This window comes from Pelodiscus sinensis, chromosome 15 (assembly GCF_049634645.1).
Source record: "Pelodiscus sinensis isolate JC-2024 chromosome 15, ASM4963464v1, whole genome shotgun sequence".
Lineage (NCBI taxonomy): Eukaryota > Metazoa > Chordata > Testudines > Trionychidae > Pelodiscus > Pelodiscus sinensis.
The window spans coordinates 15,764,534-15,782,939 of NC_134725.1; the positions used below are offsets into that span (position 1 = coordinate 15,764,534).

General features: G+C 42.1%; 1 protein-coding gene across 9 annotated transcripts in view; it reads right to left on the reverse strand.

The window, feature by feature from the left end:
- Window positions 1-3,368: 3,368 nt before the first annotated feature.
- Window positions 3,369-18,406, reverse strand: part of DGCR2 (DiGeorge syndrome critical region gene 2) — a 107,393-nt gene continuing 92,355 nt past the window's right edge. For 5 of the 9 annotated variants that reach the window (XM_075898227.1, XM_075898232.1, XM_075898226.1 and 2 more), the window contains one exon: window positions 11,618-18,406. This exon is cut by the window's right edge and continues 1,692 nt beyond it. Coding sequence is in view for 4 of the 9 variants with exons in the window: in XM_075898228.1 (XP_075754343.1) it covers window positions 8,065-8,303; window positions 9,922-10,158; window positions 11,459-11,611 (629 nt within the window). In the remaining 5 variants the exon portion in view is untranslated. The other 4 variants (XM_075898228.1, XM_075898233.1, XM_075898230.1 and 1 more) reach the window with 1 other exon arrangement.

Here is an 18,406-nt window from a genome sequence, read left to right on the forward strand (position 1 = left end):
AAGCACATTTGAACTCCCAGTTGTTCAGCCTGCAAGGTGTAAATGAAGTGGGAAAGGGAAATTAAAAGCAGCAGTCTGTGTTCACACTAGACACTCTAAGGCAGTGGTCTTCACTTTTTTTTCTCATGATCCAGTTGAAGAAAATTGTGGATGCTAATGACTCAGCACCATTTGATTAGAGCATGGGCTCTGGGGTGGGACTGAGAGCTTTGGGATGGAGAAGGGAGTTCTGGTGGCGGGAGCGGGAATTCAGGGCTGGGGAAGCTGGGACTTTCCTTGAACCACTCCCAGTCAGCAGTGTAGTGGGATTGCTAAGGCAGGTTTCCTGCCTCTCCTGGCACTGCAGACCCTATTGCGCTCCAAAACGCAGCCAGAACAAGTTCTCTGACAATAGGCTTGTGGAGCTAGTGCTCAGGGCAGGGGCAGTGCACAGAGCCCTGTGCATTTCCTCTATACATACACCTTGGAGCCAGGCCTCCTACCAGTCACTTCTGGGGTGCAGCAAAGTCTGCAGGGTAAGCCTGCCTTAGCATCCATTGGTCACCTGACCCTCCTGCAGCACAGAGACTCTCAGTGCCTGATACTCCACAACCCAGTAGTCGGGTTGCAACCTGTAATTTGAAAACCATCACAGTAGGGTAATCATGACTAGCAAGAACTGTCCTTTATAGGGTGCTTTGAGCTCTAGTTTAACTATTAGGCATCTTTCCCCCTTATCTTTACCTATCTACTATATATCTGAGAGAATATGTGCACCTGCCTATGAGTTCATTTGCTCCAGAACTGTTCCTGAACAGTGAAAGCTAGGACCATCAAATTTAGTATGCAGCTTCCCTCTTATGATTTAAAGCAAGGGCAGGGTACGGTTGTGCTAGGACAATGAGATGTGCATGGAATGCGATTGCTTCTCATCAAATGGAAAGGGAGGGTTGTAACAGGAGGGACAGGTATACTTCCAAATCACCACAGAGGAGTAAAAAGCTCTCCAGCCCTGGGGCGCAGCCTGTGGCCATCCAGCACAGACCCTGCTGCCCTGGGCTGGCCCCAGGGAGCTGCCAGCAGTTGTCCCCACCCTTGCCTTGAGCTCTCTCTCTCCTGAGCCCCTACACACCTCTCAACCCCTGCTCTGACTCCTGCACCCCATCCCGTCCTGAGGAGTCTACCTCCTGATGACCCCCCACAACCCTAACTCCTACACCCCCCCCACACTTCCAGCCCCCTGCCCCGAGCCCTCCAAATCCCTAAGTTCCTGCCCTAAAGGATCCGAAAAATGCTGGGTAAATCTTCCAGTAAACTAAAATGTAGGGAATCTATTGTGCTGGTATAATTCTGAACTCTGCTTTGGAAAAATACGGCTAGTGCTCACTTTCCAAGGGGTAACAGAAGAGAGTGGCAGCCTCCTTAGATACTCCCTACATATCTCACCCTTTTATTTGATAATTCTAAAATGAAGCCTTGTTTAAAAAAAAAACCAGGAATTCAGTAACTCATAGGTGAAGGCCTCAAATTCAAATATCTAAGCCTGGGGAGCAGTTAAAGAGAAGTTGCACAGAAGTACAGGTTCTATTGCCCCAGTGAATATTGCTGGACTGGGACAGATCAGATCTTCCTATATGGCATTATTAGGAAACTATTGATACAACAGGCCCATGCTCAGAGCTTTTCAGGAAGGTGTGTGGGGGAAGGCAGCTATGGCTGACAGAGCAACAGCAAAACCTGATGACACTAGAAGTCTGCACCTACTCAGCACTGACACCATCAGACTGTAAAGTTCTCTCATGGAGAGGATCTGTTGGTTTGGGCAGCTGGGTAAAAGGGCAATTGGGGCTTTTAGTTCTCAAGTAGGGGAAGGCAGCCAAAGAAGCAGCTAATGTTGATGTTTAAGGTATCAACAAGTTTCAGAGACAGTGACGCTCTGCTCTAAGCCCCACAGTAAGTACCTTCGCTCTGGATTTCCTGATTCTCCAAGACTTAAGCACACTTAGGCAAAGCCTTGGGCCCTGCCAGGACGCCCATCAGCCACACCTCTGCAAAGCTTTTGGGCAGTGATTTAAGATACAAGTGTTCATAGCACTGCAAGGAGTCAAAGCAAACACATACTACAAATGAAACCAACACAACCAATTAACTGACTTACAAACACCCACCAGAGTGAGAGGCTTTCACAGTTACTAGTATCACACTTGATCTGTGCTAGGCCTCAGATTTTAAACATTCCCTTGGGAGAGTCTATTCAGCTTGCCAGAAAAGTGAAGATGTCCACAGTGGCCAAGCCAGGCTCCTCTGAGCCATGCTGCTATAGGAATCAACCAGGCCCTGGTGAGAGGAGCTGTTTCTATGAGCACTCAGCTCTTAACAGCCATGCGACACCTTTCCTCTTTGTCCTGCAGCTGGGAGCTTATTTCAAAAGTTATTTCAGGAAGTTTTTTTATTTAGTTATTTTAAAACAATTTCCTAGTGTAGACATGCCCTTAGGTGGGTGGAACTAGGGGCCTTCCTGTCAAAAATAAATCACTTTTTGCTCTCAGTTCCTCCAGTGGCACACAAAGCATTAAGCAATGGTCCAGTAGCTGCTGCTGAGATATCCAAAGACCTGATCCTACATGAACAGACTCACTTAGGCATGGGGAGCGGGGCATGGAATGGATCATGAGGTTAGATGATGGATTCAAGAGTTATGCAGTAGGCTGTCAACTTCGATTTATCCAGATGTCACACAAAAGTTTTACAATAATAAACAAAATGTCTCTAAGTTTACTAAGCTCACACAGGTAGGTCTGGGCAAACATCTGTTAATATATCTTGTTTTATCTTCAGAAGTGTAGATCCAAGTTACATTTCAAATACCATTTGGCCAACAGATGGCAATTAGAGGCTCTAAAAGCTGCTTTAATTAAATTTAACAGATAATTAACTTTCAGGGCAATCTCTTTACAGAACATACTGTGGAGAGACGCCATACAATTTGTCCACAGCACCTCTAGGAGAGAACTGGAAGTTTTCACGAAAAGAGATGGAAACCTATATTATACTTGGCATGGGCTCTATGAATTCTATGCCTCAACTCTTGCCCCAACACACTGTGGCTAAGTAACCATCTCCACAGATCCACACTAACAGTGTCAGGATCAAGCCTGTAACTGCTTTATCCCACTGATAGTAAGAAAACAGTGTTTTACCAAGCAGGTCAGCAACTGTGGTTGTTTCTTTTGCCTCAGCTGGGTTAGTTCAGGGACAGAAACAAGGTCATTTCTCTAAAGAAATGGTATCTGTGGAATTTACTGTGACAGTTAACATGCCTTCAAGGGAACATCCTGGGAGCTAAACATGATGTGTAACGGTAAACACATGCACAAAACTTTGCATGATAAGGGTTTAAGTCTGATTTGACCAACAGATTCTTTACTGTTCAGAACAGCACTGATTCAAACACCACCATAACATTAACAGACCATTTCTCTTACAGAACACCGTTTATTTGGCATTTGGATGAAATGTTTCTCACAGCATCTTGAGGGGGAAAAAAAGATTTAGTGCCAACCCCAAAGAAAAAATTAAAACATAAAATATCACAGGGACAGAATTATTACAGTATCAAATTTAATTTCTACATGGTATTTCATGGAATATCAAAATCTTTTACACACTGCCACAGTTACATTCAATCACAAATCAACTACACAGGAGTCTGCAAATGCAGCCTTGGCTGAAAGTATTTTTCAATAGAAGATAAAAAGCGGTGTCTCATTCTCTCTCTCTAGCCACCCAGGCATACAAAAATCTGGTACACAGATTACAATACAGCATGGCGGTGAAAGTGGCTGTTAGTGCATGTCTCTTCTAGAACCATCTGCAACACACTGTACTTTGCAAGGTGCACAATACTGAAAATAAAATTAATTGTTGTACCTCAGCAGCTGGTTGATCTAGAATATTGATAAGGGTAGCAGATCTCTGTTGCTGAATTCGTTAATCCCATTCCAGATAAAATACTGGATAATAAAATATTGGCTAAATGTCAGAATACAAATGTATGGGCTGTATTGGACTGTTTCTCCTTCACTATCTCTGCAAGCTGCAATGTAAGGGACTATCTTCCAATGCATGAATAAGGACTTTTGAAGGGAAATTTCTATGTAAAACAAAAGTATTGGATAACTTTTCCTTCCCCACTTATTTCGTGGAAAGCTGATTTTTGACAGAAGAGACAAGATATGCTTTCTACATACAAATTTAGTACTCTGAAATGGAGATCTACCGAAGGGAAGAACATTTACAGTATTCCAAATTCTGTGGTTGTGCAGAAATTCATGTAATAAAAGCCCACAAAACATGTTACAGACTTGGGTGAGGAAGGAAAGCAGCTTAAAGTTCATGAAGCTGATTTTTCCAAATGAAGAGTGACAAGTTTTAGAGCACAATACTGCAATCTTTACACAGGAAAGCTCCCCATGACTTCAATAAGACAACTGCCAAAGCATGAGCCACATTATTAGCCCTTCAAAAACCATGTCAAATTAGTTTCATACTTCCGTTCAATCCATGTCCTGTCATGAGAAGACAAAAGTAATAGCCTGAGGTTCAAAATGTGACAAAACTGAATGTTATGTGAACAAATCTAAATGGCCATAATTCTGATCTATGGTACAGAATTAAAACAATTTAATCTGAAATGTTATCAATCCACTTTGTAGAAAACTAAGCAGTGCTGGGAATATGCGTGCAGGTACAGGTGATAAAGTGGACATCTAAATTGTTCTTGAAGGAACAGTAAAAACCTTAATATGGCACCACATTTTGTTATAGGGGAGGAAAATCTGTGGAACAGTACTGAAGCCACAATGGAGCATGTTAGCTGCAGACAGAACAGTCTTGGGGCCCTGAAAAACCAACTGCAATGAAAATATTCAAAAAAGGACAGAAGTACATGTTTTTTAATCACTTGAACTGCCAGGAATGACAATGTAACAGGAATCTTTTTAAGTCACTCCATCATGCTCAGAGAAACGTTCAAGATTCACCACTATTACTAAACAGCAACCAAAGGACTATGGTGTTAAGGAATTAATATGTAAAATAAATGTGAATGCCAAAGAAATAATCAACCCATTGGCATGAAGAGGAAGGGTTTCCTATGCTGAGCACCAGTGACTTGTGTTGGTGTTCATAACATGAGCTTCATAGCACCCATCATTCCTCTGGCTGGGAAGGTCTGCTAAGGAGTCAAATGCTTTCACAGAATCTCTTCCTCAATTGGTCCTGAAGTCTTGATAGAAGTGACATTAGCAAAAAAGGATCTTACTCCAAGATGGAGTGTTATATGTCAAAAATGCTACTGTGATAGTGATAGTAAAAGGGAAATATGATCATTTTATTGCCAATTAGATGCTCATGGAGAGGTAAGCAAGATCTGTACTGAATGAGCTGCTCCACCCAAGGCAAAATTTTCCTGTTTACTCTCAATTAAAAGATGGGAGAGCTGTAGCTTTTACTCCACCACTGATGTGGAAATAGCTCAGAAGCTAAGCAAAGTATTACACTCAGGTGTCTACCAAAGAGTCTATTGAATATTTACAACCATGAGTCATTATGAAACAGAGTTGCAACAAAACTTATCTTCAGATACATTGACTAGAGAAACACAGGAAAGTCAGAACCGAGGTCAGATTAATGCAATCTTGGGAGACATGTGAGGTAAAATAGCTGTTCACCTCAGCCAGAAAACCATTAGAAGAAATAAAAACAAGTCTATAGGCCTTTCATTATTGCACTAGGAAGCTATACAGAATGAATATTCCACCTGGCTTTAAAGAAATGATAAGAAAGATGTTTGCATTTATCAGTTCCAACAAAACTATTTCCAGAGCCGTCTGGAGTAGCATAGACTTAGTATCCTATCCAAGTATATTATGATGCTCTGTCCTACCCTACAGTGTAGCCAGCTTTAAGGAAATGTTAACTTTGCTGCCTAGGAGACAAACTCATAGCCCAGTGCTTAGCTTCACCTAGTTTGAGGCAGCACAGAGGGTACCATCTACAGTATGTATTTATTATCACCGCCTAGAAACACACACACACTCGTACATATAAAACTAAAGAAAAATCAGTACATACAATGTATAAAACGTACGAATGTGCTCCAAAAGTGCACAAAACCCGCTTTATTTTTATACTTCAGAAATGCTTGATATAGTCATAAGCTGTATATAGGGCTCTGACTATTACACCCTCCATTTTACTGGACAATGACTCAAATTCAAGGAGGAACTGGCAATGAATCCAGGAGATTGAGAACCGTTCTACATATTTTGGGCCACTCATTTTAAAACAGATTATAAATTAGACAACGAATGGAAACAGGCCACGTTTACAAGACTCCCCAAGTGGGGGGAAGGGTGAACTTTTCTAATACCATTTCCCAATGCATTCATGCCTGCATTTGGAGCCCACATAAGAGCTGTGTTTTATACTATGTTTTACACTCCAATGGTTTTAAGATTGTTAGCAAATGCCTGAATTTCAAAAGACACTAAATACAAATCGGGGCGATGAAAAGAATAAGGTGTTTTGTGCAAACAGGTTAAACTGTCAACACCATTCCCTAAGAATAGCATAGCAGATTTCAAGATACCAAATAGAAAGTAGCAGCACTTACAATGGGGCAGAGAAGGGGGAGAATTAACTGTGCTGGGAAAGTAGGATTCAATTAATCAATCCTGTACAATTTCTCTAACTAGCAAAATAAACAAAATCAGGATAATACCCTTCCCATGCAGTGCTTTTTCCCTGTCCTTCTAGGCTTGCTACCTTTCATAAGGCAACAGGACAACACTCGTGAGAAAGTATTCAGTACAAATTCCTTATATAACTTGATCTGCTCTGATTGTGGGGTCTGTTCAGTAAGTTGGGAAATCAGATGCAAGAAAGATGGGGTAGGAAAGGAAATCCCATGTACACTAAAAATCTCACTTCATTATGAGAACACTAACTAAAAACTATTCAGTATTCATAAAATCCAAACTAATGAAATCCATCATTTGAAAGTTAAGTCTAGTGAATGACTGACAACAGCTTCATGCTGTAGTACACAAATTAGTTTTGCTACTTTAAATAATGCTAGATTGAACGGAAAGGGATGCTTTAAAGATTTAACACAACAGAATGAATTCCTGAAATGACTGAAGAATCTATAAGGGAGTTAATCCCTTCCCAACTCTTTCCCAAAGCAGTACCTATATCATGTACTGTGCCTCTGCTAAAAAGATGCCAGTATTATACGGACACCTCTTTGTTTATGAATCAGAAATTTACTGTCACAATACAAGATTTGCAGCTATAGATAAATAAGTAAGTTGTAACTGCAAATCTCAGGTTTGTTTTGCTTGGTACCAATTTCCAGAAAAAGCAGAAGAAATCAAATGTTATGCAGGTCCTTTTTGGCCTCAGTCTTTCTAGTGCTTGGAGGCAGTGGGACAATCATACATTTCACATTGTATACCACTTCGGCTTGTGTTTTAGTTCCTCATTGGTCTTGCTTCTGTAAAGCACAGCCATCACATCTCCAGAAGTTCAGCCATCTGTTTTTCATGAGTGTAAGTAACCCTGAAGCACAGGAGACCACAACCGATCACATGGCAACTGCCCCTTTTTTCCTCTTGTCGGTGACTTTCCTGGATCCCACGGCATTCAAACTCCAACAAGCTTTTTTCTGATTTTGATTTTTGTTGTTGTTTCTTCTCTGTGATTAAAAAAGGCAGAAAAGCTACCCATGCTTTTTCCTCTCTTTAGAAGAAATCAAAGAAAATTCTCTGTGCCTTCTTTTCCATAACCAGTGGAAAAAAAGTATATGTTCCACAATCCATATTTACAGGACAAATCAAGTAGAGAATGAATGACACCCAAAAACGAGAGGCACAGTCCTATACTAGAACATAAAAGCAGGGCGTTCAAAACCAAAGTGGAGCATCCTTCTGAAGTTCGCCCCATGGATTAGTGTTTGTCCATACAGCTGTGTGCAAACAGTTGCTTGTATTATTTCTGGCCAGCAGTAAGCATTTTATTCCTTTATACAATGGTATTGAGAGAACAGTGACTGCGGCAGCTTCCTGTAAGAGTTTCTGTCGATGGGTTTTCGTTGAGAGGCATGTCGGGAGGTACAAGAAACGTGCTACTATCTGCAGAGTCTTCTAGCTCCACTGATGAAGGGCCAACTAAGGGAGAATGAGATTCCTCTGTGAGCTGTGGTGATATATCACTGTTTCCTAGTGATGGACCACTCTGCATTGTCTGAGAGAGAACACCATCTGCAAGAGAGAAATGCAAAAAGACTCAAAGCTCTGGCCTGAGTATGCACAGTGGTTGGTTATTCTATGAAGAAGTTGCATTTAAGTTTGTCATATGAAGTACTCCTCACACCTAACCCCAGAAAAGACCAAACAAGTAACTGGCACGCACTGCAGAAATTACATATAGCTAGTTGGTCCAGACAGACAATATTTAGTATATGCAATAACATGACAGAATGAGTCTCATTGGTTAACACATATACTTTAGGCATACAGGACTGCATGATTATGCAGTTTAAAATAAATAAGGAACTTATTCCTTAAGTCACTTTAGGAATATCAATAGAGTTGCTGTATTACTAACCTACCACGTTATTAAAAATGAGAACATTTCAATCTAATTTACTCTGCCATTTTTGTAGGCTATTCATTTAAGGACATTTGGAACAGACAATGAGTTTCACGTTTCTAGTTAGTTTTACTTGGAAAGTTCTCAGGTGCTAGAAGTGCTGTAATGTTTTGGTTAAGAATTATTATAGGGAAAGGTTTGAAATCATACAAATGGCTTTAATTGAAATTATTTTTGTTTTGAAGTTTCATAAAAACAACTGACAGATTGTTATTTTCTGCAAAACCTAATTTTGAGGTCAGTATCTCTTAAAATATGAACCCTGAATTTCACCTTGAGCTTACTTAATGCCAAATACTATTTTTTATAAACTTTACTGGCTCAGAATTCAGATACAGAGACTGTTGGTGCATTAGAATCTTCCTAGTTACATAGCTTTGTATGTATGTGTTCCTCATTTAGGTATCATTAACACTGCATGCTTCCAGAATTCCAGGATAGCCAGAGTAAAGTCAAAAGTAGTAATTTCAAGAAGGTAACTATACAGCTCTCAGAGCAAATTACTGGCTTACATTTTAGTTACCTTTAAAAAATATCCAACAGTAAAAATAAAAAGCATTCCTCAAAAAGTTTACAATACATAGGAGACCCTGGACTTTTTTAAACTTCAAAATTCTATCACCCTCATATCCAGAGTGTCCTGCAATTTGTTTTATAAAAGTTTGAGATCTGTCTCAGCTCAGGACATAAAATAATTAAATATCAACTTTTAGCTGGCCATGTACAACAATTAAAGGATTAACTAAATAAAAATACAAATTTCATCGGGCAAAGGCCTGTATGAACAGGCGAGTGGTATATGGGAGCTGGGCTCTATTAGAAAATGGAGAATACAAACTCCAGCATCAAGAACCCTCTTGTTGTGACTGTTCCACCAGCATCCACCAAATTTACCTTTCAGGACACTGTTCATTATGCTGATTTTAGGTTTCCTAAATAGCATTTAAGTCACACAAAGCTAAGAACTAGAACAAATTTGCAGCATTGCCCAGCAAATTTTAGTGTTAAGAATAAAATGATAGAATAAGAGTTGTATTAAAACATTTACCACCTAAAGGGAAGTTAAATTCTGAAATATGTCATTGCTACCCTATCACAGAATCCCTGAAATATTTATATTCTTCAGTTTAGATTAAACTTTCCTTTAAGCAGAACAAAAAAGGATTGGAGTGCTCCTCATTATCAAAATAGTAAAATTAGTAATAATTAAAACTTCTGCCCATGTACCTGGAGTAGAACAAAGGATACCGTCTGGATTGATGGAAGCCTCATAGGGAGGAGGTGGATCATCAGGATGCTGAATGTCAGGATATTTGTAAGCTGTATATGGTGGTGGGGGGTCATGGAAATGAAATGCCCCACCTTCCCCATCATCTGAAAGATGCAGCGGAGTAAGGCCAGTTCCGAAACCATCTGGACCATAATCAAAACCAGGCATCCTGCGGCCCAAGTTAAAATGGTGCACTGTTTAAAAGAATAAAATATGAGAAAATGCATATCTTTATCTAAGGCACAGCTCTGCACCTTCTTCTATTCTTCCCCTTAGTCACAGAATCTCACCTAAAACATATATAATGAAACTGTACTTTGGCCTCATCCAAAGTCAGCCATCCAGAAGCATTTATAAATCTTGCAAATCACCATTTTGAAAATCACCAGAACATTTGTCTGCCACCACCCAAGCCCTCTCTTCCCACTTTATTTATCCTAACCCTCACTGCTGTCATATCTATGTCTAGACTTTAAAGTTCTTTTTAGGTCGAGATCTTGTCTACTTTGTTCTGAAAGGTGCCCGAATACTCTTTGGGCATGGTACACTTGTTCATATGATAATTATGTACATAACTAACTTTCCTATCCAATAGGCTACACAAAGTAGAAAATGAGAAACAAGACTGGTATCATTACAAGATCTTTAATTCTGTGGGGACAAACCTGACCTTTCTAAAAAAAAATTAATATCTTTCACTTTAGATGGTAGATACTTATAATTCTATTACTAATGGCTTTTCTCCACAGAGAATTCACAGAGAAGCTAGTGTCTAATAGGTAGGCTGTGAATGTAAACAGCAAAAACTATTCCACACTATCTCCCTATGTGGACATTTGGGTTCCACACTAAAACTACCTCTGTATTTCAGCTTAACCCACTTTGGAAGCTTGCTTATGTAACTGAGCTAAAACTGCAATGAGGCACTATCTTTCATTGGATCAACTTCTATTGGTGAAAATCAAGCTTACACAGAGCTGCTTTCTGGGGCTGGGTAGTGTACATAGTGTCACAGCTAAATACAAGGTAGAACAGATTGTTTAGTATAAGTAGTTAGCAAGTTTCAAGGGACCACCCAAGGTGAAGGGAGTAGCTATAAATTGGCATCTCTGTTCAGTCCATGATTTTTAGTATTTATCCAATCTATGAATTTAAGATCTCAGGCTCATCTGTGGGAGGGAAAGGGGGAGAGGGGAGATCCCAGAGTGCAGGCTTTGGGCTGAGCACCTAGAGCATATTTCATAGCCCTGCATCCCAAGCCCCACAAGACCATGCCTGCTGACAGACACCACCCAGGGGTGTTTCACTGCAGTATACTCAAAGGGTATGTCTGTATTTCCCAGATATGAAAAAGCTCTCTCTCCAAACTTGTATCTCTCACCAACAGAAGTTGGCCCAATAAATGATATTACCTCACTCATATCAGTCTCTCTACTATCCTGGGACCCATACAGCAACAACAACACTGGCTAAAAGTGGTTACAAAATACTTACAATTTACTCCAATCAAAGACTCAATGCGCTCTCTACGCCTCTGGCGCAACCGATGGACCATGAAGAGCAGCAGAGATAAGATAAGGAAGGAAGAAATGCAGCTTACTATCAGACGCATTCCACTTGCCATCGAGTCAAATAAACTGTTGCCATCTGTTAGGTGAAATAAATAAAAAATAATACAGTAAAACTCTGGTGGTCCGGCATCCAGTGGTCCGGTACGCCTGATGGTCCAGCACCAACTGCAACCCGGAAGTGCTCCGGCAGCTGCTTCAAGTTGTTAGTGTAATGGATTAACTGCGGCTGGATCTGCAGGCGACAGGCTTGCAATTTATCTTTGATCTATCTATTGCCTCTGGGGGGCCGGGAGGGGAAGGAGAGAGGGAGGAGAAGGGGACCAAGGTTGGCGGCAGGGGCAAGGGCGCGGGCGCCAAACTCTCTGTCATGTTGCAGGGCGGTGGAGAGGCTGCGAGAGGCAGGCAGCCGCATTCAGGAAGTTCTAATCAGTTACACTTACTCCGGCTGGATTCACAGCCGACAGCAGAATCCAGCAGAAGCAATAAGGGGCAGTTGAACACCTGGGGCTAAATGACCAGTCCTGAAGAGTCAGGCAAGCCTGGGCTGATTAGGATATCTGGGATTAATTAGGGAAACCAGTTGAGACTAGCTATAAGCTGGTGGTGGATATGTGTGCCTCAGATAAGAGAGGAAAGCATTACTGGGAATAGGAGGAAAACAGACAGCAAGTGGACATTGGGACGATGAACCAGAGAAAAGGAAGGTGCTGAGGAAGGTGTGTGGAAGCCCAGGGGTCGTGGAGCTGCTGTCATGTAGCAGGTGTTGGAGACTCACATAGGCAGCTGCTATTACAAGGCCCTGGGCTGGAACCTGGAATAGAGGGTGGGCCCGGGTCCCACCCCTCCCCTCCCCCAGCCCAATATATGCTTCCCTATTTGCATACAGGGGAAAGGACTGTGGAGTTTATTCTCTGTTTTTATCATATGCTGGCTACTGATGAAAGTTCAGCAAACTAATATCCTAGGAGTGGTGTCTAAAAACGAGAGCTGCTGTGAGCCTCTGAGGCAAGGAAAGCACCCAAAAGCATAAGACCCACCCAGTTTAAATAGGAGCTTTGTCGCATTAGATATTAACAACTTCTGAAGAAACCCATCCATCGTAATGAAACTGGATTCCCTTAAAATTCGTTATCCAGCACAGTGGAAATAAGTACTTAAGACAAAGAATGAAAGTCTTGCATGGCATTAGAAAGGGGAAAAGCAGAGGTTTAAGAGCAGTGGTAGGCAACCTGTGGTCTGCGGGCCACATGCAGCCAATTGGGGTTCAAAATGTGGCCATGAGACACTGTGTTTACAGCTGCTCGTGATTCCACTGGTTTCCATATGCATAGTTTTTTTCCTGCTTAATATTACTAAAGTAACAGACTTAAAGCAAGGACATGTGAAGTGAGGTGCATGCTAATTATACGTAATGGTGAGAGCAGTGAAAGCGCTGCTATAGTTCAGTCAGCATATCTTGCAAATTCTAGGTATGCAAACAAATAACTGTCTCGGTTACAACAATTTTGTAGCTCACTGACATGAAGGAGGGCCACTCATGCGGCCTACTTACTAGCCTAGACTGCGGGGAGGCGGAAATGAGGAGGTACAGGCAGAAGCTGCTCCAGTCTGTCTAGTGTAACCCCTGCCTACAAGGAGTAAGAGGCCATTCCAGCCTAGTGGTGGTTTGGGGGGACCGCTCCAGTTGAGCTACAGCAGCTCCCCATGCCCACCCTCCCCTTTAATTGGTTAACCAGTTAAACAATATGTTTAACCAGAAACCAATTAAAAGGGTTCTTTTCATCCCTAAAGCAAGCCAATGGTAAATCTAGGAATTGTCTAGACTCCCAATTCTATGCCATATCCTCTAGTTCCAGGGTCTTGGACCTCTTGTTGAGAAAGTATCCATGCTCCTCATACGGCATGCAGTAGAAGTAGAGATGTTAAAATGTGTGTAATAAGGTAACTGTGTAACTGATACAGAGCCAGCAATGCAGGGTAGCAGCCTGCATGTAACCATGAATGGTAACCAATAAGCCCAGGTTTATAAGTTAACCATTTAAACAGCTGCACTTTCACATCCCAAGAATCCATTTATAGGAGGAGTAGAATCAAAAAGAAGGCCTTCATGAAAGGTCAAACTGCAAACCTTTGTAATTGCAAACGCTAATAAACCTCACAAAATAAGACTTTAACTAACACTTTGCTAAATACCATATGTGGCTGACTAATCACTTATTGCATAAATTATGATTGTCTGTTTCACGTAATGTGACACCAATATTTAAAAATGGCTCTAGAGATGATCCTGGCAATTACAGACCAGTAAGTTTAATGTCAGTACCGGGCAAATTAGTTGAAACTATAGTTAAGAATAGAATTATCAGACACATAGATGAAAATAATTTGTTGGGGAAAAGTTAACATGGTTTTTGTAAAGGGAAATCAGGCCTTACTAATCTACTAGAGTTCCTTGTGGGGGTCAACAAACATGTGGGCAAGGGGGATCCAGTGGATATAGTGTACTTGGATTTCCAGAAAGTCTTTGACAAGCTCCCTCACCAAAGACTCTCAAGTAAAGTAAGTCGTCATGAGATAAGAGGGAAGGTTTTTTCATGGATTGATAACTCACGAGAAGAAGACAGAAAACAAAGGGTAGGAATAAACGGTCAGTATTCAGAATGGAGACGTAACCAGTGGTGCTCCTCAAGGATCCGAATTGGGACCAATCATATTTAACCTATTTGTAAGTGGTCTGGAGAAATGGGTAAACACTGAGATGGCAAAATTTGCAGATGATACTAAAGTGTTCAAGATAGTTAAGACCAAATTAGACTGAAGAGCTTCAAAAAGATCTCACAAAACTAAGCGATTGGGCAACAAAATGGAAAATGAATTTTAATGTTGATAAATGTAAAGTAATGCACATTAGAAAAAATAATCCCAACTATGCATACGAAATGATGGGGGCTAATTTAGCTATAACCACTCAAGAGAGAGCTCTTGGAGCCACTGTTGATAGTTCTGTGAAAACATCCACTCAGTGTGCAGTGGCAGTCAAAAAAGCAAACAGAATACCAGGAATCATTTAAAAAGGGATAGAGAATAAGACAAAGAATATATTATTGTCTCTATATAAATCCATGGTATGCCCACATATTGAATACTGAATACAGATGTGGTCGCATCAGCTCAAAGATATATCGATACAGGAAAAGATTTAAAAAAGGGCAACAAAAATCATTGAGGGTTTGGAACAGCTGCCATATGAAGAGAGATTAAAAAGACTGGGACTCGATAAAATCATGACCAGTGTGGAGAAACTGAACAAGGAAAAGTTATTTACTTGTTCTCATAAGAACAAGGAATCACCAAATGAAATAAATAGGCAGCAAGTTTAAAACAAAACAAAAAAGAAGTTTTTCTTCACACAGTGCACAGTCAACCTTTGGAACTCCTTGCCAGAGGATGTTGTGAAGACCAGGACTTTAACAGGGTTAAAAAAAGAACTAGATAAATTCATGGAGGTTAGACTCACCAATACTTATTAGCAAGAATGGATAGGAATAATTTCCCTAGCCTCTGTTTGTTAGGGGCTAGAAATGGATGACAAGTAATCACTTGATGATTACCTATTTGTTCACTCCCTCTGGGGCATCTGGCTTTGGCCACTGTTGGAAGACAGACTACTAGGCTAGATGGACATTTGGTCTAACCCAGTATAGCTGTTCTTATGTTCTCTGAACTGCTACCAGAAGTTATGTTAATAAAGATAATTTTTATTATCGGTTGAGCCTAGCAGAAGTCTGGTAAGGAAGCAGATTCATATCCCAAATCAGAGACAGGTTAGACTGTTTATCTGATAATGTATCTTCCATATTCTAATTAGATACCTCTCCACAGAAAGCCATGTACCATAATGCTTTTCACAATATGATGGTATAGGAAGTAAAATCTGTGCACCATAAAATCTTTGCCAACAGTAGCACAGAATTGTAATTCCCACTACAATAGACTGCTTGAATGCTTTACGATAAATTCCTGAACAATATGGAGACTGCCCGTGTGCCTACTTTTATAACCCAGTAATGCTGACACTACAAAAGGCATTACCAGGCTCTAATATACAGACAGCCTTTTAAAAATACAGTAAGTTTTTTCTTTCTATATATTAAAAAAATTCCTGCGGGATGACAGAGTGACATTGTCACATCACACTGCATTCCATCTGCCTCCTCTCTCCCCCTCCCCCCCCACTCCTAGCTTGAGCTTGACCTCGCTGCTTCCCCTCACTATTTGGAATTGCTATTTTAAACCAAGCCACTACTCCCCTTCCTCCACCAACTTCCCACTCCACAAGAAACATGGCACAGTAGCCAGCAGACCCCACATCGCAGCCGTGACAGCCTGGGTGGGGGGCAGAGGAGAAAGGGAGTACAATGCTTGGGACAGCAGCCCGGGGACAGGTGCTAGGAGCAGGGCTCCCAGCTGGGCTTATGTGCCAGCAGCAGGTTCTTGGGGAGCCAGAGTGTGGTGCCCAACCACCTAGAGTCCAGCTGCCCCTGCGGAGACTCACCCCTCCCCAGTGGCTGCATTTACTGCAGCTGCCAGAGCACCCACGAGACACCCGGGGGAAGCACTGCACCGACCTGTCTGCTTCTTCCCTTGCACTTCCTGTGGATGGATGGACGGACAGTCCTGGGCTCTGTGGGCAGGGAACAGTACAGGCAAGACCAAACAGAGAAGAGCCAAAGACTGACTACTAGAACAGCCAGAGAACATGGGAACAAGAGCAACTATGCTAAGGAACGTCACTTAAAATTACTAACTGAGCAGATTTCAGTATGAACTAAGCTACACAGCTGCTTAATGAATTTCTTCCCTAACAATTAAGTTACTTAATACAATAAAACTAGCTACTCAAAAAGAATGCAATGCTATTTCTAAGGAGTTTTTGATTTCACTAGTGCAGGAGTGGGGAACCTCAGGTCCGGGGAACCTCCCCAATATTGGGGCGCCCATGATGGTGCTCAAGTTTCCAGCAGGGCTGGAACACACAAAATCTAGTAGACTGGACCTCCCACGGCTCTAGTGCAAGGGGAATGTGGGGAGTGTCTTTCTCCTTCTTAGCTAGGGAGACCACATCAATGAAGGTTGGTTTTCTTTTTGCTTCTCACTTTTGGGTGGCCCCTGCCTGATTTTTCTGAGGGCACTTAGTGGCCCCTGACCCAAAAATGCCCGCCCACCTCTTCCACTAGAGAATGAAGGTCTTAAGACCGGGAATAGAGAGAGGTAAAATACAATCTTCAAAATCAGCATTCATGAAATAGTTAAAATCCACAGCATAAACAAGGATTAAAGAACATTGCAGCAAGGTTATCTCAGGTCATCTCAATCCTGTCTGTTGGCTGATATTGCACTAAAATAATTTAAGATAAGAATTTGATACTGGGGTATAGGTCATTTTAACATTGCTGATAATAATAGGAGGAAAGCGGTCTCCCCCCCCCCCCCCCCCCCATTCCTACCTAATGCAAGTTTAAGCTTAAACTTCTATGCTGAATAAAAACAATTTTTAAAAAACAAAATACAGTAGTCCTATGGCACCTTAGAGACTAACAAATATATATATAGTATCATAAGATTTCATGGGCACAACCCACTTCTTCAGATGAAATCTACACATTGTTTTAAAAAGTAAGGCTGTTAGGAAGTGTAGTTGACAAATCATTAACTGTGTAGTCGAAAAATTTGTCGACTACACAATCAATAACAGTTTACACTGCAAGCACTCAGTCCCAGCTCATGCCAGGTCCTGACAACAACCCCACACACTGGGGCTTTGCATTGGAAGCAGGCTAAGAGCTGGTGCAGAGACAGGCTGGTTCAGTCTTGGCTTGTGTCCGATCCCAGCATCAATCTCCACTGTGGCTCCGCATTATTAGGGGACTGTAGAGTCAGCACACAGGCAGGCTACCTCAGATCCCTGATAATACAAAGTCACATAAGCTACGTCTAGACTGCAAGCCTCTTTCGAAAAAGAGCGTCTAGACTACAATACGCGGATCAGAAAATCGAGCCGCTTTTTCGAAAAAGAACATCCTGACTGCTGGACGCTCTTTCGAAATTAAAAGCCACCCGAAACCACTTCTGCCAGGGTATGGGGGCAGCATTTCCTTCCGGGTGCTGCTGCTTGCCCTTTGCAGAAACGCGTGGTTAAAGGGACACCCCTGAACACCCGTTGCTCTGCTCCTGCAGCTGCCTTTGCTGTCCCTTTAGGAGGTAAGCAAGGTATTGCAGTGCTTGTTTGGAGTGCCCAGCTTCCTGGGACACCCCAGCAGGTTTTTTGTTTGGAGGTTTTCCTGTTTTAGACCCGGTTTTTTTGGCATGGAGCCAGAGCTGCCCCTGGGCAGGCGATGGCCCCACGCCATCATACTGCAAGTGTTGCTGCATCTGCATGACACAGTCATGAGGCTACTTCCCCATCTGGACCCAGACCAGAGGTACGAAGGGATTGTCCGTCATGCAGCCCCACTGCCCTTGCCTCCAAACTTCTTTGTGGACAGGCGTTTTTGGAGGCTTGACACCAGCTCTGACTGGTGGGACAGGTTCGTTATGTAGCTCTGGAATGACCAAGAGTGACTAAGCAACTTCCGGATGCAAAAGACCACTTTCCAGAGCTGTATACCTGGCTCGCCTCTGCTCTGCAATGGCAAGACACCCACCTGCGGCCCGCTATCCCCCTGGAAAAGAGGGTCGCCATTGCCCTCTGGAAGCTGGCAACCCCTGACAGCTACCGCTCCGGGGGACACCAATTTTGAGTGGGTAGGTCTACAGTGGATCCATCCTGATGGAGGTAAGTCATTGTCTGGGGACAGTCACAGTTTTCAGA